Source organism: Oncorhynchus gorbuscha, linkage group LG09 (assembly GCF_021184085.1).
Source record: "Oncorhynchus gorbuscha isolate QuinsamMale2020 ecotype Even-year linkage group LG09, OgorEven_v1.0, whole genome shotgun sequence".
NCBI classification, from domain to species: Eukaryota; Metazoa; Chordata; class Actinopteri; order Salmoniformes; family Salmonidae; genus Oncorhynchus; species Oncorhynchus gorbuscha.
Genome location: NC_060181.1, coordinates 62861771 through 62887411, shown reverse-complemented (window position 1 = coordinate 62887411; position 25641 = coordinate 62861771). Strand labels below are relative to the sequence as shown.

The window sequence follows — 25641 nt, the reverse complement described above, 5'->3', positions numbered from 1 at the left end:
TTTTGCTCATATAATTTTAATTGGTCGCTAGGTGTAGTCAAAACCATAAGCAAATATGTGAACTGTGATATGACTAAAGAGTTAACCTCTCTGGTGTCCCACCTCGCCAACAGCCAGTGAAATTGCAGGGCGACAAATTCAAAACAGCAGAAATATCATAATTAAAATTCCTCAACCATACATAAGTATTTTACACCATTTTATAGATACACTTCTTGTTAATCCAACCACAGTGTCCGATTTCAAAAAGGCTTTTCGGCGAAAGCAGAACATATCATTATGTTAGGTCAGCAACTAGTCACAGAAAGCATTCAGCCATTTTCCAACCAAAGAGAGGTGTCAAAGGGCAGAAATATAGATAAAATTCATCACTAACCTTTGACGATCTTCATCAGATAACACTCCCAGGACTCAATGTTACACAATACATGTATGTTTTGTTCGATCAAGTTCATATTTATATCCAAAACCCTCAGTTTACATTGGCACCATGTTCAGAAATGCCTACAAAACATCCGCAGAAATTGCAGAGAGCCACATCAAATAACAGAAATACTCATCACAAACTTTGATGAAAGATACATGTTTTACATAGAATTAAATATAAACTCGTTCTTAATGCAACCACTGTATCAGATTTTAAAAATGCTTTACGGCAAAAGCACAATATTCAATCACCTGAGAACAGCCTTCAGCCACAAAAGCCAGCCATACAGTTACCCGCCAAATTGTGGAGTCAACAAAAGTCATAAATAGCCATATAAATCTTCACTTACCTTTGCTGATCTTCGTCGGAATGCACTCCCAGGACTCCCAATTCCACAAGAAATGTTTTTATGTATTTATGTCCAAATGTTTGCGCGTTTAGTTCACTATTCCAAAGGCACAATGCGCGAGCGCAAAATGCAGACGAAAAGTCAAGAGTTCAATTACAGTTAGTAGAAACATGTCAAACGATGTTTACAATCAATTCTTAGGGTCTTTTTATAATAAATCTTCAATAATATTCCAACCGGATAATAGCATATTCATTACAGAGGAAAAAGAAGGAATTGGGCGCCTGCGTGACCGCGCAGTAAACAACTGATTGGCCTCAGCCTAGTCCACTTGTTGAAACAGCTCTTATTCGACAGCCTTCCACAATAGAAGACCCAAAAAAATTCTAAAGACTGTTGACATCTGCTGGAAGCCTTGGGAAGTGCAACCTGGCCCCATAGACACAGCATATTGGATAGGCAATCACTTAAATAAAACTACAAACCTCAGATTTGTCTCAGGTTTTCGCCTGCCATATGAGTTCTGTTATACTCACAGGCATCATTCAAACAGTTTTAGAAACTTCAGAGTGTTTTCTATCCAATATTACTAATAATATGCATATATTAGCATTTGGGACAGAGTAGCAGGCAGTGTACTCTGGGCACCTTATTCATCCAAGCTACTCAATACTGCCCCCATGTTCCCAAGAAGTTAATCAGGGTGATTTTTTCACAAATAGACAGGTATTTCCATCAATGGCACGTTGTTTGAAGAGTCCACAAACAGGAGGTAGAGTTCCAGAGCTCACAGGTGTGGCTGGCATGGATTGTGACTCTATCTCGTTCCTCGCCCTCTTCAACTCGTTTTTCTCCACCTGACTCTCCACCAATGCCGCCTGACTCTCTGCCAATGACGTGACTCTCCGCCAATACCTCCTGGCTCTTGACCAATGCATCAGTTGATTCATTTTACAATCACAATCAGATAAATTTTACAATCATAATCCTAACATTTCCAAATAAAAATCTGATTGATTTATCAAGACCAGCTCTGTCATTCAGTAATAATAATAATAATAATAATAATAATCATTGGATAACAGATAATCTCTCAGAACTCATTAAGAGGCAGCTTCTATCTTCAATATAATCATTAATTCAGAAGGTCAAACCCAGAGGTGGCCTGCAGTAGGTTATAATTAATGGAAAATTGCGTGTCAATTTATAAACCATGTGCCATGGAATCGGTACATCTAAAATAGCTTCCCAACTATTTTGCAAAATGGTATATATTTTTATTTATCACAATTTTCTTTAACCAATTTTGTTCTTTAATGTGTTACTACGTCTGTCGGCCCTGCACTACTTTCCCCCCCTTCCACTTGATAAAGGTTCCAATTGACAATGTTTTTTTTAATCAAATAGTATATTTTAACCACAATAGTATAGTTTAACCACAATAATTTGTTGTATTATTTGTTCTGTCTTTTCTGGTGGATTGAACTGAAATTGAAACCAACTTTCTATGGCTTGTTTAAAAAATAACAATATTTTCGAGATGATTTCGTTTTCAAATAACCGAAAGAGAGCGGTTGTAATCTGAACATGGGGTGAGACATTCTTACTAATTTGTAAATAAAGCCAGTTTGTTATTTTGAACGATTTATTTAGGTTTTTAGAGGGAGACCAACCGAAAGCCCACCGTGCCTATTTTTCGAAAATCGTCAGTCCACATGTCAAATGAAATTCCCCAATTGTATTTACCCAAGTTCTCTCTTAACTCCAGGATCACCGACAGTTTTTGTTGTTGCCTGATGCAGGACTCCAGTGCCAGAGAAGAGAGACTCTTAGACTGAAAACACTTCCATTAATTTACCAAAAGATAGTACATTTGTGCCACAGTTTAGACTACCAATAGTTCCGCATTCCTTGTGATGACAGAATGCCACCATCTACCACTAACGGTCGCGGCATAAGCTCGGAACTTTTAAAAGAAGGTATTCTTGTTTTTATAGGTTATAGGTTATTTTGTGTAGATTTCACTTATTTAATCCGTTTAAAGTCTGTAACGTAACAAAATGTGGGAAAAGTCAAGCGGCCTGAATACTTTGCATTATTACAATAGAAGCTAGTTTGGCAGACGTTTTGTTACGTAAACATCCTTCTGCTGTGTGTTCCATTAGGCTGTCCCTCCTTGTCCCCAGCTGACCCAGGCTGTGAGAACCCCACATTGGCATTCCAGGGTTGCATGCGTCTCATCTCCATCAACAGCCAGCCAATGGACCTGAACCGGGTGCAACAAGGACGGCTGGGAAACTACAAGGAGCTGCAGTTTGACACATGTGGCATCCATGACAGGTATCACCATTTCTGTATACAATATTAGAATTTTGAAATGATGTGCCAAGGTGACAACCTTCAACTCAAAGCATATGCATGGGACTTTTGTTTTTTGCTTATGCAACTAACACAAAACTTAACACTTGATTGTTGTCAGACCTTGTTTGATATAGTATGTTCCAGCAACTCTGTTTGGATTGTGCAAGCACATAATTGCTGTCTCATTTGATTTTATGGCGCTGCTATAAAACATTGTAGTTTATTTTGGACCTGAAGCTTGTGAAATCCTTTTCTCACAGATGAAGTGTGAGCAAATGAACATTTACACACGTTTTAAGGCAGGGGACCTTTGAAGTCAGCAGCCTTTACAGGGTCTACAGTAATTACTGAGGAGGGTTGAGTAATTATAGAAACGTGGTAGGTTCCTATGTTGCCCAATGGAAAAAACAGCTGATAGGGACTCTGCTTTCGACTGTGTCTCTAATTAACTGTGACTGGAGTCAGAGCGCCGATTGACTGATTGCCAGACTGACAGTCTACTGTACAATTTTTACTGGGATGAAACCAAGGAACCAGTTAACCTAAGAGACAAGATCCCCTGAGAAGTGATGATGAGGAGAGGAGCTTATTTTTCTTTGGTGTTTCCAAAAGTGTCGGGAGCAAAATGTCTCATGTTATGACACCTCACCGAACATATTTTAATTGGGAACCTAGCATGAGAAAGAGTAAGCAAAAATAATTGTGGCAAAGATCAAAAGAGGCAACTTGTTTCTTAGTGTTAAAATCTTGAACATTCTTTTGCTATTTCTATGTATAGAACCAGCACCCAATACATTAATCAAAGCACAATATGAATAATCGGATGTCTGCATGCATTGCTATACTGTAATTAGACTATACACTATTTCAGGATGTGCAACATGGAGTGTTTTTGGAGAACTGGTGATTTAAACCGCACCCATTTCTGAATGACTTTGTATTTCGTTCCTGTGGTGAGAATTAAGCACTGTGTTTATGCTTGTGGGGTTCCAATAATCAGCACAATAAAAAAAAGGCTGCCATCTTCAACCTTTTCAATATAATGACAACCTACTTATAATTGCGTAACCTCCACTGTAACGGGCAAATCACTGCAATCAAACAAGATTACTTCATACCCTGGGAGTTGTTCTTTCCATCGTCTTACCTTTTTAGAAAGTGTTGATTTATTCTCCCCCCTGCTCAACACTGCCTGTATATTCATAGTATAACATAGCAAAGCTAGGCCTCCCTCTGTCTCTCTCCATCACCAATTCTCCAGCTTTAAAACATTCATGAGCAGCTGTCATCCTCCAGGACCCTGCCAGGCTCAGGGTGGCAGTCCCCTAACAGCCAGCGCAGGTTGACTGGAAGACCGCGGCCTCCGCATGCCACCGTGGGGGTGGGGGCCATGGGTTCCTAGGAATGTTCAATAAAGCCATTAAGGGACATGCCCAACCTAACCCAGCACTTTGGCGTGTGACATACTTTAAAGAAAAGAAATGCATTTCTTTGTCAGCGAGGGAACTAATTACATAACACAAAAAAACTCGAAGAGATTATAGTATCTTTTGTTGAAGAGCTTTCCTTGCCATTCACTCCGACCACTAAAACTTTATTGTCCGGTTTATTGCGGAGGAACAGTTCTGCAAGTTGAGCAGCATAATTTTATGGTCCACGAAAGCCTTTTTCTGTGTGCATGAATAAAAATAGCACAGCAATAATTAAACCATCACCTGAACATTATGCGGAGAACAGTTGACTCCTTTTGTAGTGCTAAATAGGTAAATGGGTATTGTAATAGCTGTGTTGTATGTACAACCCCCACTAAACCAGAGCTCCCCTGGGACAGGTTTCACAATTGAAGCGGAATTAAATAATATATGCAAGCTTAAAAGTCAGGTAATTTTAGAAGGTACAGAGGCATGAGGAAGGCACTATTAATCAGAGTGTCTTTCCATAGCCAGTTTCACTGGTACTTTTTCTGCATATTGTTAACATTTACAGAGACCTCAGATGATTTGCAAAAATGTCATTGTAGAGAGGGAGAGGGGTGAGGAGAGTGGGGTTGGGTTGGGTTGCTTACACCTGCCATAGCCATGCATGTTTACAAACAACTGCCGACACAAACACCTGCTTTACTTGAATTTGAGCCCCACACAAAAATCAACAATAACAAAATTGTCATGAAAATCTAAACTCAATATTCTGTTTACTAAATCTATTGTCACTGGAGAGTTTTGTATGCAGATGCTCATCTTTAAACGGCTCCCTGTGAAATTAGACTGTGTCAGGAATAATTACAATATTAAGTCTTAGTCATTTTGTTGTTACCAAGAAGATGTCAAAACACCTGCCATCGTCAGTCAAGCACATTTTGTAATGTCCTCAAAACCATTATCTCCAGCGAGTTCAGTTCAGTCAGATGGGGAACAACCACATTGTTTTAGCTTGGCTGTCTCCATGACTTTGCCTCTCTAGTACCAGGTTACTTGGATTCCTTCTCACTGTCTGATCTTCCCTGTCCCTCCAGATGTCTGCCCAACTTCTGTGAACATGGAGGGCAGTGTTCCCAGTCCTGGAACACCTTCTACTGTGACTGCTCTGGAACAGGATACGCTGGAGCCACCTGCCACAACTGTGAGTCCTGCCTGCTCTCCGGCTGTATGGGACATGACTGGGCTGACCTCTGTACCCATTGTGTTTTATTGTGTAAATACACTAGATGACCAAAAGTATGTAGACACCTGCTTGTCAAACATCTCATTCCAAATTCATGGGCATTAATATGGAGTTGGTCCCCCTTTTGCTGCAATAACAGCCTCCACTCTTCTGGGAAGGCTTTCCACTATTTGTTGGAACATTGCTGCGGGGACTTGCTTCTATTCATTTACAAGATCATTAGTGATGTTGGGTGATTAGGCCTGGCTCGCAGTCGGTGTTCCAATTCATCCCAAAGGTGTTCGATGAGTTGAGGTCAGTGCTCTGTGCACTGGGGGCATTGTCATGCTGAAGCAGGAAAGGGCCTTCCCCAAACTGTTGCCACAAAGTTGGAAGCACAGAATAATCTAGAATTTCATTGTAATCTATAATGTCATTGTATGCTATAGCTTTAAGATTTCCCTTCACTGGAACTAAGGGGCCTAGCCCGAACCATGAAAAACAGCCCCAGACCATTACTCCTCCACCAAACTTTACAATTGGCACTCTGCATTGGGGTTGGTAGCATTCTCCTGGCATCCGCCAAACCTATATTCGTCCCTCGGACTGCCAGATGGTGAAACATGATTCAATTGAAAGCGTTTCAATTGCTCCAGAGTCCAATGGCGTGAGCTTTACACAACTCCGGCCAACGCTTGGCATTGAGCATGGGGATCTTAGGCTTGTGTGCGGCTGCTCGGCCTTGGAAACTCATTTCATGAATCTCCCAAAGAACAGTTATTGTGCTGACGTTGCTTCCAGAGGCAGCTTGGAACTCGGGTAGTGAGTGTTGCAACCGAGGACAGAAGATTTTTACCGCTACGCCCTTCAGCACTCGGTGGTCCCGGTTTTTGAGCTTGTGAGGTCTACCACTTCACGTTGTTTTCCTAGACATTTCCACTTCACAATAACAGCACTTACAGTTGACTAGGGTAGCTCTAGCAGGGCAGACATTTTACGAACTGACTTGTTGGAAAGCTGGCATCCGATCAAAGTCACTGAGCTCTTCAGTAAGGCTATCCTACTGCCAAGCTATGTCTATGGAGATTGCATGGTTGTATGCTCAATTTTTTTACACCTATCAGCAACGAGTGAGGTTGAAATACAAACTCCCTCACGACGCCAGGACAGCGGAGTCAATCACCACCTTCTGGAGACACCTGAAACCCCACCTCTTTAAGGAATACCTAGGATAGGATAAAGTAATCCTTCTACCCCCCCCCCCCTTAAAAGATTTAGATGCACTATTGTAAAGTGGCTGTTCCACTGGAGGTCATAAGGTGAATGCACCAATTTGTAAGTCGCTCTGGATAAGAGCGTCTGCTAAATGACTTAAATGTAAATGTAAATTGCCGAATCCACTAATTTGAAGGGTTACATTACATTACATTTAAGTCATTTAGCAGACGCTCTTATCCAGAGCGACTTACAAATTGGTGCATTCACCTTATGACATCCAGTGGAACAGTCACTTTACAATAGTGCATCTAAATCTTAAGGGGGGGGTGAGAGGGATTACTTATCCTATCCTAGGTATTCCTTAAAGAGGTGGGGTTTCAGGTGTCTCCGGAAGGTGGTGATTGACTCCCCTGTCCTGGCGTCGTGAGGGAGTTTGTTCCACCATTGGGGGGCCAGGGCAGCGAACAGTTTTGACTGGGCTGAGCGGGAGCTGTACTTCCTCAGTGGTAGGGAGGCGAGCAGGCCAGAGGTGGATGAACGCAGTGCCCTTGTTTGGGTGTAGGGCCTGATCAGAGCCTGGAGGTACTGAGGTGCCGTTCCCCTCACAGCTCCGTAGGCAATCACCATGGTCTTGTAGCGGATGCGAGCTTCAACTGGAAGCCAGTGGAGAGAACGGAGGAGCGGGGTGACGTGAGAGAACTTGGGAAGGTTGAACACCAGACGGGCTGCGGCGTTCTGGATGAGTTGAAGGGGTTTAATGGCACAGGCAGGGAGCCCAGCCAACAGCGAGTTGCAGTAATCCAGACGGGAGATGACAAGTGCCTGGATTAGGACCTGCGCCGCTTCCTGTGTGAGGCAGGGTCGTACTCTGCGGATGTTGTAGAGCATGAACCTACAGGAACGGGCCACCGCCTTGATGTTGGTTGAGAACGACAGGGTGTTGTCCAGGATCACGCCAAGGTTCTTGGCGCTCTGGGAGGAGGACACAATGGAGTTGTCAACCGTGATGGCGAGATCATGGAACGGGCAGTCCTTCCCCGGGAGGAAGAGCAGCTCCGTCTTGCCGAGGTTCAGCTTGAGGTGGTGATCCGTCATCCACACTGATATGTCTGCCAGACATGCAGAGATGCGATTCGCCACCTGGTCATCAGAAGGGGGAAAGGAGAAGATTAATTGTGTGTCGTCTGCATAGCAATGATAAGAGAGACCATGTGAGGTTATGACAGAGCCAAGTGACTTGGTGTATAGCGAGAATAGGAGAGGGCCAAGAACAGAGCCCTGGGGGACACCAGTGGTGAGAGCGCGTGGTGAGGAGACAGATTCTCGCCACGCCACCTGGTAGGAGCGACCTGTCAGGTAGGACGCAATCCAAGCGTGGGCCGCGCCGGAGATGCCCAACTCGGAGAGGGTGGAGAGGAGGATCTGATGGTTCACAGTATCGAAGGCAGCCGATAGATCTAGAAGGATGAGAGCAGAGGAGAGAGAGTTAGCTTTAGCAGTGCGGAGAGCCTCCGTGATACAGAGGAGAGCAGTCTCAGTTGAATGACTAGTCTTGAAACCTGACTGATTTGGATCAAGAAGGTCATTCAGAGAGAGATAGCGGGAGAGCTGGCCAAGGACGGCACGTTCAAGAGTTTTGGAGAGAAAAGAAAGAAGGGATACTGGTCTGTAATTTGTCCACATACTTTTGTATATATAGTGTATACTATTCAGCAAAAAAAGAAACATCCCTTTTTCAGGACCCTGTCTTTCAAATATAATTTCTAAAAATCCAAATAACTTCACAGATCTTCATTGTAGGGTTTAAACACTGTTTCCCATGTTTGTTCAATGAACCATAAACAATTAATGAACATGCACCTGTGGAACGGTCGTTAAGACACTAACAGCTTACAGACGCTAGGCAATTAAGGTCAGTTATGAAAACTTAGGACACTTAAGAGGACTTTCTACTGACTCTGAAAAACACCAAAAGAAAGATGCCCAGGGTCCCTGCTCATTAGCGTGAATGTGCCTTAGGCAGGCTGCAAGGAGGCATGAGGACTGCAAATGTGGCCAGGACAATAAATTGCAATGTCCGTACTGTGAGACGCCTAAGACAGCGCTACAGGGAGATGGGACAAACATCTGATCGTCCTCACAGTGGCAGACCACGTGAAGCAACACCTGCACAGGATCGGTACATCCCAACATCACACCTGCGGGACAGGTACAGGATGGCAACAACAACTGCCCGAGTTACACCAGGAACGTCCTCTCCCTCCATCAGTACTCAGACTGTTCACAATAGGCTGAGAGAGGCTGGACTGAGGGCTTGTAGGCCTGTTGTAAGGCAGGCCCTCACCAGACATCACCGGCAACAACGTCGCAGGACCAGACAGGTCTGGCAAAAAATGCTCTTCAACTGATGAGTCGCGCGCGGTTTTGTCTCACCTTGGGTGATGGTCGGAATCGCGTTTATCGTCGAAGGAATGAGCGTTACACCGAGGCCTGAACTCTGGAGCGGGATCGACTTGGAAGTGGAGGGTCCGTCGTGGTCTGGGGCGGTGTGTCACAGCATCATCGGACTGAGCTTGTTGTCATTGCAGGCGATCTCAAGGCTGTGCGTTGCATGGAAGACATCCTTCTCCCTCATGTGGTACCCTTCCAGCAGGCTCATCCTGGCATGACCTTCCAGTATGACAATGCCACCAGCCATACTGCTCGTTCTGTGCATGATTTCCTGCAAGACAGGAATGTCAGTGTTCCGCCATGGCCAGCGAAGAGCCCGGATCTCAATCCCATTGAGCACGTCTGGGACCTGTTGGATTGGAGAGTGAGGACTAGGGCCATTCCCCCCAGAAATGTCCGGGAACTTGCAGGTGCCTTGGTGGAAGAGTGGGGTAACATCTCACAGCAAGAACTGGCAAATCTGGTGCAGTCCATGAGGAGGAGATGCACTGCAGTACTTAATGCATCTGGTGGCCACAACAGATACTGACTTTTACTTTTGATTTTGACCCCCCCTTTGTTCAGGGACACATTATTCCATTTCTGTTAGTCACATGTCTGTGGAACTTGTTCAGTTTATGTCTCAGTTGTTGAATCTTGTTATGTTCATACAAATATTTACACATGTTAAGGTTCCTGAAAATCAATGCAGTTGACAGTGAGAGGATGTTTCTTTTTTTGCTGAGTTTATATGCGACAGGGTTGACCACTATTCCCATTCTGTTTCACTGTGTAAATAAACAATCTAGTCTCACTATTTCCATATCTAATATGTTGTTTTAAGGTTTAGCCATAGATTGTTTTGCATAATTATTGTTATATTGTTAGGCCACCATCACATTTTAAATGGAAACAAATAAAAAATATAGACAACCCTATAATACAACTGTTTCTGCAAGCGTTTTTCTTTTTGTAACAGCCTGTGACAATATTTTATTACATTTACCCTACTCAAATTGTATTTTCATTCTCTACTCCCATGTGTATTCCTCTGTAGCCATCTATGAGGCATCATGTGAGGCCTACAGGCTGACTGGCAGCTCCTCAGGCTACTTCTCCATTGATCCAGATGGCAGTGGACCTCTGGGGGCGACACAGGTCTTCTGCAACATGACAGGTGAGCTGCCATCCTGGCCCTCAACCCCACATCGACATTTAGACTGATGGCCTTTATGATCTTGTTGTCAGACTAATCTAGATTTTCAGCCAGAATTATACTTTAGATCGGATTGACATTGATCATAATCCAACAATATTATGATAATTCAGATCAATCTCAGTCTATTTCATTGATCTTCATGGGCTTTATTTAAGATAGGTACATTCTGGATTAAATGCATTATTATTTTCCCTTTATCCCTTTATTTGGGAAGCAGCCACATTAGACCGTTTCATATCTGTAAAATCAGAATGCACTCTAGCGAGGATGACAGAGACTGACTGGTAATTAGGGGGACTGTCGGATATGTAAATACCTCCCAGTTTGGTACAGGATCATGAATAGTCATACATCATATTTAAATCACTCCTCGAAATGAAACTTAACATATAATCACTACTGTGCTCTCAGATTCTGACTCTGACTTTCTGACTTGTCATCCTCAATTATTCTATTTATGCATGTGCCTTTTTACATCTGTTTTTAAAAGTGTCAAAATAAACTAAACTAAAAACCTGTTTATTTGCTCCATATTGTGTGTGTAGAGGACAAGGTGTGGACAGTGGTGACCCACAACAGCACCGATCCAGTCAGGGTCCAGGGTTCTACTCTCCAAAAGCCCTACGTTATGAAGTTCAACTACAGCGCCTCACCTGAACAACTGATGGCCCTCGTGGCCGGGTCAGAGCAGTGTCAACAGGAAGTAGTATACAGCTGCAGGAAGTCCCGCCTCTTTAACACTTGGGGTGAGCATTTCCCGTATTGGCTTGCAACATGACTGAAACTTTATCTCCTCAAAACAGTTCAGTTACAGATATTTTGCACATTTCACTTGGCAGGAAACCGAAGCACAAACCATTTAATACCCATTGTTTGTCCATGTAGAGTTTGTCTATTCCCAACTGTATAAATTCTATTGAACATTGCTTGTGTGCCGTCGCATAGGGAGTTGAAGAATTCATCTAGCCAGTGAGACCCCTTTATTCCCTCAGTTTTCTCATCGCTTGGGGAGAACCCAACTATAGGTTAATCATTCATGAAAAAATGTATGTAGTCAGATCTCTATGAGGTGAATACAATGTCACCGCAGACAATAAACAACTTTATTATGCCCAAACAACAAGATCATTAAAGGAAGAAAATACTTTTATTTTCAGGCCCAGTAGATATGAAACAAGACATAATTGCTTTCATTGTTTACTTGAATGCTTCAGAAACCGTTGTTGTCTCAAAAAGAAGAGATTTAAAAACACAGCTCACTGTAATTGGACTTGCAAACAAAAGAGTCTCCTTATATTACCACTGTAACCATGTTTCCATCCAGTTTTTTTTATGCAAGTAAAGTCATAAAGTACAAAAGAAAAATGTCAGCTGTAATGGAAAGAGGAAGATTCGGTGTAATTTTATAAATGCAGACAGATCATTTGTTCATTCAACATGTTGGAATTTTTTTGTGTCGGTAAAATGTATAATGCAGGAAATGGTGGTGGAAACGCCTTTAATGCACAAATATTGATATAATAACCATCATATCGAAGTAAATCAGGAGTCACGCGATGATATGGTGGTCCTCCCACTACGACTCGGGAAACCATTCAGTTTATTAGGCTACAGATAAAATAAGTTGTGGTAAACTTCACAGGGTGGTGAAAGTGCACGGTGATGAGCTTGATGCTGCTTTCCGATAAATATTGCAGGTCTTATTCTGGTGACATCATGATCGATGCTTGACTACCGCTTGGCAAATAAAAACATTCTCGCTCTTATCCATAATAATCTCATCATATAGACGAGCCTACCCTCACAGCCTGCCCGCACTGTATCTGTGAGCTGTTGGCTAGAGCGCAGGTGCCAAGACCAGAGTAGGCACATTTGCTATGTAACGCATCAGTTTTTGTGACAAAACTGTCGGTAAAGTTGAAAATGCAATGGAAACGCATTGAACTTTTGGTTTTATTCAGTGCATGAACACTTATGCGAAAATGTACATTTCGTCGTGACTACGTCATCACTGGTTTTTATCCTCAAAAAGTCAGTTTAGTGGAAACATAGCACTGGTGGGAAATGTTAATATTTTGTTTATGCAGATTCCTGAATATTTGCATGAAAATCTGTCGCCAATTGAATGGAAACCTAGCTAATGATGCACTTTCTATCCTGCTGTATAAAAGATGGCTTTTTTTCATGCTACATCATAAGAAGCTTTACAGAAAGGTTATCATTATGGCCAGGCCTACACTTCATTTGCCAGAGACAGAAATAGATCCATATGCTAAATAAAAGCTGCATAATGTGCAAAACTAAAAGAGGTTGAACTGAAGCAAACAAGAAGGGATTTGTAAAAAACGGATTATCATAACATGATAACTTCTACTTCATATGTACATGTTTCATCTGCATGAAAAAGGGAAACTTTATATTGCTCACCTTTTCACGATAATGACAGGACGATCTTACATAACATCATATTTGAGTAACAGGAAACATTTATTCTCACCATTTATCTAGATGAAAGCATCACCTTGTCTCTCCTGTCATTGAAAATTCCAAGTAATTTATTCTCTGGAAGGGTCTTGATAAATAAGTTATTCCTAACTCCTTGAGACGGTAGCTCATATCCCTATACGGAAATATAGATTTAATCAGATCTTCCCCTTTGTTTGAGCACGATTGGAAACCAATTTCCTCGTGATTACTTTGATTTAACTGGAAAACAATACACGGACAGCACTTCCGTTAAGCTGATCTATGGAAGTGTATGCCCTGCATTCTGTTGAATTATTAACCTTGCTCTTATCCCAGACTCCACAAAACCATAATTATATCCTCAAACTATATCTGACGCTAATGGAAAGCAAACAACTGATTTATTGCGATTCATCATGATCGTTGAACGTTTTTGAAAGAATCTTTTGCAAATATTAAAATCAGGCTATAGAGTGGGGCAAAAAAGTATTTAGTCAGCCACCAATTGTGCAAGTTCTCCCACTTAAAAAGATGAGAGAGGCCTGTAATTTTCATCATAGGTACACTTCAACTATGACAGACAAAATTAGAAAAAAAATCCAGAAAATCACATTGTAGGATTTTTTATGAATTTATTTGCAAATCATGGTGGAAAATAAGAAAATCCTCTAGAGCAGTGATGTTTTGCGGCTGTTGCTGGGCAACACAGACTTTCAAAGATTTTCTATGGGTTGAGATCTGGAGACTGGCTAGGCCACTCCAGGACCTTGAAATGTTTCTTACGAAGCCACTCCTTCGTTGCCAGGGTGGTGTGTTTGGGATCATTGTCATGCTGAAAGACCCAGCCACGTTTCATCTTCAATGCCCTTGCTGATGGAAGGAGGTTTTCACTCAAAATCTCACAATACATGGCCCCATTCATTCTTTCCTTTACACGGATCAGTCGTCCTGGTCCCTTTGCAGAAAAACAGCCCCAAAGCATGATGTTTCCACCCCCCTGCTTCACAGTAGGTATGGTGTTCTTTGGATGCAACTCAGCATCCTTTGTCCTCCAAACACGACGAGTTGAGTTTTTACCAAAAAAGTTATATTTTGGTTTCATCTGACCATATGACATTCTACCAATCTTCTTCTGGATCATCCAAATGCTCTCTATCAAACTTCAGAAGGGCCTGGACATGTACTGGCTTAAGCAGGGGGACACGTCTGGCACTGCAGGATTTGAGTCCCTGGCGGCGTAGTGTGTTACTTAGTGTGCTACTGACGGTAGGCTTTGTTACTTTGGTCCCAGCTCTCTGCAGGTCATTCACTAGGTCCCCACGTGTGGTTCTGGGATTTTCGCTCACCGTTCTTGTGATCATTTTGACCCCACGGGGTGAGATCTTGCGTGGAACCCCAGATCGAGGGAGATTATCAATGGTCTTGTATGTCTTCCATTTCCTAATAATTGCTCCCACAGTTGATTTCTTCAAACCAAGCTGCTTACCTATTGCAGATTCAGTCTTCTCAGCCTGGTGCAGGTCTACAATTTTGTTTCTGGTGTCCTTTGACAGTTCTTTGGTCTTGGCCATAGTGGAGTTTGGATTGTGACTGTTTGAGGTTGTGTACAGGTGTCTTTTATACTGATAACAAGTTCAAACAGGTGCCATTAATACAGGTAATGAGTGGAGGACAGAGGAACCTCTTAAAGAAGAAGTTACAGGTCTGTGAGAGCCAGAAATCTTGCTTGTTTGTAGATGATCCAATACTTATTTTCCACCATAATTTGAGAACTTGCAAGGAAGCCAGGAAGAAGCACAATTGGTGGCTGACTAAATACTTTTTTGCCCCACTGTATATACTTAAAAAAAAAAACTTTTACTAGGCATTTGCAGTTAGGAACAAATTCTTATTTACAATGACAGCCTACCAGGGGACAGTGGGTTAACTGCCTTGTTCAGAGTGAGAACGACAGACTTTTACCTTGTTAGCTCAGGGATTCAATCCAGCAACCTTCCGGTTACTGGCCCAACCCTCTAACCACTAGGCTACCTGCTACCTCCTATATCAAACCTTATTTTAGCATCAATGCATGCATATGGGGAAATCTTCTGGTGTAGAATTACCACCACTCCAAACTCAGAAATTCTAGTACAGTTGATGAAAAATCGTTTTTCAACCACTCCACAAATTTCTTGTTAACAAAGTATAGTTTTGGCAAGTTGGTTAGTACATGTACTCTGTGCATGACACAAGTAATTTTTCCAAAAATTGTTTACAGACAGATTATTTCACTTATAATTCACTGTATCACAATTCCAGTGGGTCAAAGGTTACATACTCTAAGTTGACAGTGCCTTTAAACAGCTTTGAAAATTCCAGAAAATATGTCATGGCTTTAGAAGCTTCTAATAGGCAAATGTATATCATTTGAGTCAATTGGAGGTGTGTGGATGTATTTCATGGCTTTACCTTCAAACTCAGTGCCTCTTTGCTTGACATCATGGGAATATCAAAATAAATCAACCAAGACCACAGAAAAACTATTGTAGACCTCCACAAATCTGGTTCATCCTTGGGAACAATTTCTAAACGCCTGAAGTTATCACATTCATCTGTACAAACAGTAGTACGCAAGTATAAACACCATGGGACCATGCAGCCGTCATACCGCTCAGGAAGGAGAAGCGTTCTGTCTAGAGATGAACGTACTTTTGTGCGAAAAGCGCAAATCAATCCCAGAACAACAGCAAAGGACCTTGTGAAGATGCTAGAGGAAACAAGTACAAAAGTATCTGTATCCCCATTAAAATGATTCCTATATCGACATAACCTGAAAAGCCGCTAAGCAAGGAAGAAGCCACTGCTCCAAAACCACCATAAAAGCCAGAATATGGTTTGCAACTGCACATGGGGACAAAGATCGTACTTTTTGGAGAAATGGCCTTTGGTCTGATGAAACAAATATAGAACTATTTGGCCATAATGATCATTGTTATGTTTGGAGGAAAAAGGGGGAGGCTTGCAAGCCGAAGAACACCATGCCAACTGTGAAGCACAGGGGTTGCAGCATCCTATTGTGGGGGTGCTTTGCTGCAGGAGGGACTGGTACACTTCATAAAATAGATGGCATCATGAGGGAAGAAAATTATGTGGATATTTTGAAACAACATCTCAAGACATGAGTCAGGAAGTTAAAGCGTGGCCGCAAATGGGTCTTCCAAATGGACAATAACCCCAAGCATACTTACAAAGTTGTGGCAAAATGGCTTCAGGACAACAATGTCAAGGTATTGGAGTGGCCATCATAAAGCCCTGACCTCAATCCCATAGAAGATTTGTGGGCAGAACTGAAAAAGCGTGTGCGAGCAAGGAGGCCTACAAACCTGACTCAGTTACACCAGCTCAGTCAGGAGGAATGGGACAAAATTCACCCAACTTATTGTGGGAAGCTTGTGGAAGGCTACCCAAACCGTTTTACCCATGTTAAACCATTTAAAGGCAATGCTACCAAATACTAATTGAGTGTATGTAAACTTCTGACCCACTGGGAATGTGATGAAAGAAATAAAAACTGAAATACATAATTCTCTCTACTATTATTCTGACATTTCAAATTCTTAAAATAAATTGGTGATCCTACCTGACCTAAAACAGGGAATTTTACCAGGATTAAATGTCAGGAATTGTGAAAAACTGAGTTTAAATGTATTTGGCTAAGGTGTATGTTCTGACTTCAAATGTATATACTCATCTTATTTCCATGTAATTTGTTATTCCTAAACCATTTCTGTATTCGGTGGTCTATTCTGCTTTGTTTCAATTGAGTAACAATGTCAATTTGACATGATGACCAAAGGCAGAAGAATATTGGATTACACACTTTGGTCCACTGTAATCCGTTATCCCACAACATACACTGTCAATGTCAGTCAGTGTGTCTTGACCAGCACCGCTGTTACAAACCCCCCATGCCCACACTTATCAAATTACTCTCAATGTAATGTTCCTATTATACGGTCCCCACTCTCCCACCACTCTCCTGTCTTAAGAGTAGAGTCTGAGAGCTAAGGGGCTGCTCCCTAGAGGCCTGGAGTGTCTCTAATGCAGAGTCATATTGTCTGACGGATGGCTGTAGCAGGGCCACTTACAGATGCTCCAGGAAATGAGCCCTGCCTGTTTGACTGGCATCACTGAGGGTTCATTGACACAATGCCATGGGATGCCAACATATGCTGTACAGATTATGCTACTCTATATGTGGACCTAATTGTAATACTATGGTTGGTGCAGATGGCAGCCCCCTGTCCTGGTGGGTGGACCAGGGTGGAGAGAGACGGACTTACTGGGGAGGCTTCCTGCCGGGGGTTCAGCAGTGCTCCTGCAGCCTGGAGGAAAACTGCATGGACATGAACTACTTCTGCAACTGTGATGCCGACACAGACTCATGGTAACAATGCAAATATGGCTCTCTATGTATCTACTGCACTGCCCATCAATATGATTTAGCTATGAATCTGTGTGCATATCTTCTATTTCTTGTCTCATCTTACATTTCCACATTTGTACACTATTCAGTATATTACCTTTTGTCAAATATTGAGATTAAGTGGGTCACGTCAGGGTAGGCGAGGGTTCCATCATTGTTTGATTCCTTCCACAGAGACCATGCTCTCCTCTCTGTATTGTAGGGCTAATGACACAGGAGTCCTCTCCTACAAAGAGCACTTACCAGTGAGTGAGATCGTGATTGGAGACACCAACAGAACAGGCTCTGAGGCACTCTACAGAATCGGCCCACTGCGTTGTTATGGTGACAGTAGGTGAACTCTTCTGTTTTGTTACATTTTTATCTTACAGATGTCCCCTTTAAACATCCTTGTTTTTCCAGGCCAAATGCTGATGAAATATTGAGTATGCTCAAACGCTCCACTCAGTCCCATGATATTCATCCTCATCTCTGTATCTTTCTTATGTGAGTCAGGACTTTCCTCTAAAAAGAAATGACTGTTTCCTGTTTTCTAGAGTCTGTGTGGAATGCGGCGTCCTTCTACCAGGAGTCATCCTACCTGCACTTCCCGACCCTCCAGGCAGAGCTCAGCGTTGACATCTCCTTCTACTTCAAGACCAGCGTCCCATCAGGAGTCTTTCTGGAGAACCTGGGCCTCAAGCACTTCATCAGAGTGGAGCTTAGCTGTGAGTTTGTGGGCCACACACGCACACACAAACACATTTCATGAGAGCACTACATGTGACATAAAATCACAAATCTAATCTCATTTTATTGGTCGCATACACATATTTTGCAGATGTTATCGCAGGTGCAGCGAAATGCTTATGTTTCTAGCTCCAACAGTGCAGTAATACCTAAGAATACAAAACAATACACACAAATCCCCCCCAAAATAATAAAGGAATTAAGAAATATCTGGTTGAGCAATGTCTGAGTCTGTAATATAAATATACTTTACGTATATAATGGTGTGTATAGACATTATGGACAATATATTAGTATAAAAGGTGTGTACAGCAGTAGTTATATAGGATGACATGTGCCTCAAAAAGCTGTCCAAGCTGTCCATCCAGATAATAAACTTCATAATGTAGTCCAAATTATAAAATGTATTATTGAGCACAATTACAACTCTAACATCAAGCTGTCAACTTAGCTTTGAATAGATGCAGAAAATGACCCATGTGCTTGGAGACAGAAAGAGCATAAAAGAGGGTTGGAGGGGTGGCAGGCAGTGGGGAAGGAAATTCTCAGAACTCATTGTGCGGATGTACTTCTATTGAAGGGAAAATGTGAGAAACCGTTGACAGGAAAATGGAAGTACAAAATGTGAAGGATGAGTTCTCTGTGACCTGACTGTCAGCTATTCTCATCCTGTTCTGCTCCCTCAGCTCCATCCGTGGTGACGTTCTCCTTTGACGTGGGAAACGGGGGGGTGGTCCTTGCCGTCAAGTCCCATGTGCCCCTGAATGACAGGCAGTGGCACTATGTGAGGGCAGAGCGCAATGTGAAGGAGGCCTCTCTGCAGGTGGACCAGCTGCCCTTACGCTTCCTGGAAGCTCCATCTGATGGACACCTCCGCCTCCGGCTCAACAGCCAACTGTTTGTGGGTAGGACTGGCTTGTCCTCATAGCCTTAGTCTCAGGCTCAACAGCCAACTGTTTGTGGGTAGGACTGGCTTGTCCTCATAGCCTTAGTCTCAGTCTCAACAGCCAACTGTTTGTGGGTAGGACTGGCTTGTCCTCATAGCCTTAGTCTCAGTCTCAACTGCCAGCTGTTTGTGGATGGGGCTGTTCTGCTCTCAGTCTCAGTCTCAACAACCAGTTGTGTGTTGGTAGGGCTGGCCTTGGCCTCAGTAATTATAATATATTTTATTTCATTAGACAGCCTTTAATTGTGGCCTTTCCCCCTCAAGTTCCACCAGAGATATACTGTATTGTCTTGGTACAGTTTCTATCTCAGGATTTACAGTGTCCTCAAATTTGACAGAAGGTCAAGGTATGAATTATAATGCTATTAGATATTCATTATCATTATTTCACTGTAACTTTCTGGTTATGCCAAGGCATTACACACATGAATGGGTTCCCTATAAGAAATTCCCAATGAGTTTTTCCTGAGATTAAACCTTTATTTGGCCATAAATCTTGATTTGTCATTCGGGGGCTATACTGTTTCTTCTGCTCATAATGGCTTGAAAGGTCAGCCAAACACTTCATCGTTATAGATATTCTTCCATATTTGCATATAGTTAGTCTTAATGAGGCCTCTCACACATGAATAGTTCCAGAGATGTCTTAGATGCTTATTGGAATTAAATCAAGGGTTGCAGTAAATCTGTGGGGTGTTTTCATAGGTATAAAGACTAGTTAGAAATGTTTTATAATGTATATAACGTGTCATCTCCTCCTCTAGTGAGAACAGCAGCCAGGCAGATGGGTTTCCTGGACTGTATTGTGTATATAGAGTAGTTATACATCTGTTATAGCATTCTATTAGGCATTATTAACTAGTTATAACCTACAGTCTCACCTCTAGGAGGAACAGCAGATATCTGTGATCTGTGGAATATTATGCATGATATACTAATTATAAATGTGTTATAACACTGTAAAAGCCATATGAAGTCATTATAACCTGTGGTCTCTCCTCCAGGGGGAACAGCGGCCAGGCAGAGGGGCTTCATGGGCTGCATCAGAACTCTGAATATAAACGGCATGACCTTTAACCTGGAGGAGCGGGCTAAGATGACCCCGGGCGTAAGTGCAGGCTGCCCCGGCCACTGCAGCGGCTCCAGCAGTCTCTGCCACAACAGAGGGAGGTGCATCGAGAAGAACAGCGGCTATGTCTGTGACTGCTCCCAGTCTGCTTACGGGGGACCCTCCTGCAAGGAAGGTCTGTGAGGATATGCCCCCAAAAAACTAGATGTAAATGGGATCACTCATGAGATTGTCTATGATGAATTATTAAATGGAAAAACACTTAAAACACAATGATTAAGACATAAGAGTAGGCTTACACTTTGAAATTATTAATAATTTATCTAATACAGTTGGTACTTGGAACATTCTCCAGGTCCTCATCACACTGCATGTATTATACAATAGAGTGATGACATCCATATGCAACTGGTTCTGTACAGCTAGGGGTGTAACAGTACACATATTCATGCCGAACGGTTCGATGGCCGATCCTGCGTCATCGTTTAAATCTACAATTTGGGAATATTTTAGCTTCCCAGTAGATTACAACGATGATGGACAGAGAGTTGTGGATTAAACGTTAACAGTATGTCGCCACACTCAATGAGAATAGCCTATGCAGCCGGAGCAAGACGGAAACGCAAAGAAATAAAACAACACAACATCTTCTCCCCTCTGCATTCAAGCATTCCTTGCAAGCTGATTCTGACCGGGCCAAAAAAAAAGAGAGCGATTGGTAGGCTGTGTTTATATTTTGTAGTCTTTGCCTTATAGACACGGATATGCGACATTCATTGTGGTTGAGAATGGGGGGTTTCAGCACCTCGTGAAAGTGCTCGAGCCACGTTATGACCTTCCCCCCAGCACCCATTTCAGCAAACAGTTAATACCCGCTCTATAGACGAGTTTGTTGTTTTGCAACAAATACCAAGACATGCGCAAATATGGGGCAAAACATACGGGGTTGGCTTAGATTCTTGACAACATGTAAACAATATTTAGTCTTCAGTGTTTATTGAAAACATAAATAAATGTGCACTATGAGCACTTGTTGTCTGTTAAATACATTGTTACATTTGTTGGTTAGCCATCTAACCATATTAGCATTGACATGAAATCAGTCAAAACACCTCAAACAAGACATGGTATCAAGAACCAAATTAAATTAGCTGAAACTAGACACTCACGATTCCCCACATGGCAGTCTTGTCATTGTTGCTCGCCATCTGGCCACCCAGAGTCACAACAACTCACGGACTTCTGCCCCATTGTGTTAGTGACGTTGTCAGCTAACCCAGCTATATAAACAAGCCAAAGCCAAAGTTTTCAATGAATTGACCAATTCACCCTGTGTGTGCGCTTACTTAACAGTGACAGCCCATCACATTACCCCAGCGTGGGAAAGGTACGGTGCTACAGACATGCCCCCTTTATGAGAGTCACAACTGTGCATCTGGCACTCAAGGAGTCAGTATGATGGTGCGTTCCTAACTAAGTGGGAATTTACCACATACGACTGGGAAAAATCCACTTAAACGGCTCTCCAAATGGTAATTACTAGTGAGAAACTCATCTATCATCCTGAGCACCCACTTCACCCACATGGTGACCTCTGGCGTCACCTACTAAGGAAACAGACTATAGAACAGCATTTCCGGCAGTCAAATGCAACATCAAAACATTATTTATAAAAAGCAATCTATTATTATTTACTTGTAAGCATGATAGCTGTACTCTATGCAGTTCAAAGTACAAATCACATTAACGCATCTAACTGATATTTACAACATCACAACTGATACACGTCCACCTTTTTAAAATTTACTTAACTAGGCAAGTTAGTCATGAAGACATTCTTATTTACAATGACTGCCTAGGAACAGCGTGTTATCAGCCTTGTTCAGGGGTAGAACAGCATAATTATTATATATATAATTTTTTTTTACCTTGTCAGCTCAGGGAATTGATCCAGCAATCTATCAGTTACTGGCCCAACACTCTAACCACTAGGCTACCTGGCACTCCACCTGCCACATGGTTACATACGTAGCATCAGAGTGGAAACTTGAGATGCCTAACATAACAACCCTGTCACAACAGACAGGAACATTGTGAATGGCATTTCATTTTCCCGATGTACCAAACTGAACCCCAAAACCACAATAGGTACCGAACCATGGGTTTGGTGAACCATTACACTCATATGTACACTTCTCCACCCCCCTGAGGAAACTCTTTTTTACCTTGCCAGGTTTTGAACAGTCATACTTTACAACAGAAGCCCTGTTAATACTTGGTTCTAACATGCGTCCTTTGTCCTGATCTTTTCCACATTCTGATTATGCCCACATTTTTTTGACAAGTGTAAATGATTAAAGATCTGACTGTGATCTGATCTTCCTCAACACCTACCGAGGTAGTCAGATGCATTGTGTCTGTCTTACAATTGTAGACGGACCTCCACAGTGAAACCATTTAAATCTTCATCCCGCCCTATAAAATCATTGACACACATTGATGCCATTGACTTATGGCATCAATGTGTGTCTTAAAATAAATAAATATTATTTTGAAAGAATATCTGTCAAGTAATTAGCATAGAGGCAGGGACCAGGATATCTGATCACAATGCAGAGACAGTGGATGGATAAGAGACACATTTTGCTACCATGTGTTGATGCAACAGTTACAATGTGGGCACAATCAGAAAGTAAATAAGATCAGGACAAAGGACACATTGGATGCGTTTACACAGGCAGCCCAATTCTGCATTTTTTTCACTCATTGGTCTTTTGGCAATCGGATCATCTCTGAAAAGTTATGAGAAAACATCTGATGTGCTTGGTCAAAATACTAATTAGTGAAAAAAAATACCTGAATCCGGCTGCCTGTGTAAACACAGACATGTTAGCCACTGGTATAAACGAGGCTAGAAAGAGCAGTTGTAAGCAAAAAGCAGGATGTAGCGACCGCCGGGATTCTTGCATATTTTGAGATAGCTTGTTTTTCTCTGAAGCACTGGATATACTTGTTCCTGGGCCTCTTTCCAGTTAAGCAATCCTTGCCTTCAATCATGTTTAGGAAAGAATGCAATATTGACTTATCATAACCCTGTTCTGTCTTTGTAGATTCTTCTTTATTTCCACTGTCTGCTCTTGTGTGGGTGGAGCGCTTTTCATTCTCTTTCCACAAAGTCATGACTTGTTATGAAACTTAGTTATGAAAACATAAAACTCGCTGAGAATGTGCTTAGACAAAGCTATAATTATGCAATATCTTCCTTTGTCCATGAATAATTTTGAAGAGAACGGGGGAAGAGAAAAGAACGGAATGTTTTGAGAGGTGTTCACTTTGCTCTTAAAGTGGAGGTGTTGAGATCAGTGGCATTCAGAGTGCAGATTGGAGTCCATCTGAAAAAGACATCAAAGAGGGAGAAGATGAGATGAGAGATCCTTGCTGCTCTGCTGTCTCTGGTCTGTCTGAGAGGATCTGGCTCTCACATTCACACTAATCTAGGCCTCCATTATCATGGAGCAGACACTTCTTTAACAAAGGGTGTTCTGTTTCTTATAGGAGGTACATGTCGTTCGTCCGATGACATTGACAGAACGTGTATGTGTCAGGAGTGTTGGTGATTTTTCAAATTCTGACTGGTGATTAGGTTCAGCTTAAGTTCAGATTAAGTGCAGCTACAATTTATAAAATGTAATTTACAATTGATGTAATGAATTCAGTGTATAATAGCATGACTCCCCTAATGATCCATCCTCTCTCTCTGTGTCCATGCAGAGGTGTCTGTATCATTTGACAGAGAGTCGTCGGTGACCTACACCTTCCAGGAGCCTTTCTCTGTGATGCAGAACAGGAGCTCCCAGGCGTCCAGAGTCTACAGAGAGAGTAGCAGGGCCAGAGAGAACATAGCTTTCAGCTTCCTGACCACACAAAGCCCTGCCATGCTGCTCACTGTCAGCACCTTCAGCCAGCAGTACATAGCAGTCATCCTGGCACTCAATGGTAGGGACACCTCTACCATTCATTTGTTTGTAACAGTGGAGGCTGCTGAGGGGATGATGGCTTATAATAATGGCTGGAATGGAGTGAAGGGAATGGTATGAAACACGTGTTTGATACCATTCCATTTACTCCAGTCCAGCCATTATTATAAGCCGTCCTTCCCTCAGGAGCTTCCACTGGTCTGTAGTACGTACAATAATTGAATAATTTCTAATGTGTCCTGTCTATGCTTTGAACATATTTCCAGATTTCTGGAAAAAGTTGGCGCTCCACCAAGGCTTTAGCAAAGGGGTTTGTAATGGCTCAATTAGCTAGCAGAGTGCAACTCTAAATTCCGAATTTAATCTCATTATATGGAGTGTTTTCTCCCATTGTACCTCACAGCAAAAGGCTGAAAGAACCAAGTTGCATTGCACAACTTTCAACACAAAAAATGCAATATGTTTTTTTTAATAGAAAGATGGAATTATAGTCCCTTCACAAATATGGAAGAAGTATATGTCATGTTGAGAATATTTCCATCCATTACATAATGGACAGGAATAAAAAATAAAAAATAAAAGATCTTTGACAGATCCAGGTTTAGCAATGCGTCTCAGCCTATTCAGCCTCATCCATAACGACGCCATAAACACTCCAGATCACGCACTTCAGACCTCTAATCTGACATCCTTCCAAGTAGAACAGAAAGCCCACCAGCATCGTGTTGAGTTACACCGTTTATCTTTAAGTCGTCGCTCCTTTATGCTCGTTTGTGTTCATCGGTGCATGTGGAAGAGTCACGCCTTTGTAAATATTGGAGGATCAGGAGGACATTTCATCCACGGTAATCTCCGCGCACCCGGGCACTGTCCGGGGTTTCTCAAACATATCATAAAACCATTCGCCGAACTGAGCTGGAATTGTAGTATTGACCCATCTTCACTTGAAAATGCAAAGCTCTCCGCCTCTCAGATCTAGTGTCGTGTGTGTGGGAGGAACATTGAGGCTGTTCGAGGATAACTATTTATACATCTACAGATGTAGGATCTTAATTTCATCACTCTTTTGTTGAGGGGCATCAATAGAGAAGCACACTGGAGTGTATAAATCATCAGGAACACCTTCCTAATATTGAGTTCATCTCCTTTTGCCCTCAGAACAGCCTCAATTTGTCAGTGCATGGACTCTATAAGGTTTTGAAAGTATTCCATAGGGATGCTGGTCCATGTTGACTCCAATGCTTCCCACAGTTGTGTCAAGTTGGTTGGATGTCCTTTGGGTGGTGGACCATTCTAGATACACACGGGAAACTGTTGAGCGTGAAATTCTCAGCAGCGTTGC

The 25641-nt window shown here is 42.3% G+C and overlaps 1 protein-coding gene across 1 annotated transcript in view; it reads left to right on the top strand.

Annotated features, from left to right (window-relative positions):
- LOC124043923 (contactin-associated protein-like 5) overlaps positions 1–25641 on the top strand; it is a 128753-nt gene that overhangs the window by 95012 nt on the left and 8100 nt on the right. The window contains exons 10-19 of the mRNA XM_046363075.1: positions 2942–3116; positions 5650–5756; positions 10483–10602; positions 11190–11390; positions 17383–17539; positions 17781–17908; positions 18115–18285; positions 18994–19212; positions 20258–20497; positions 24094–24318. Of these exons, the coding sequence (XP_046219031.1) occupies positions 2942–3116; positions 5650–5756; positions 10483–10602; positions 11190–11390; positions 17383–17539; positions 17781–17908; positions 18115–18285; positions 18994–19212; positions 20258–20497; positions 24094–24318 (1743 nt within the window). The remainder of the gene's footprint in view (positions 1–2941; positions 3117–5649; positions 5757–10482; positions 10603–11189; positions 11391–17382; positions 17540–17780; positions 17909–18114; positions 18286–18993; positions 19213–20257; positions 20498–24093; positions 24319–25641) is intronic.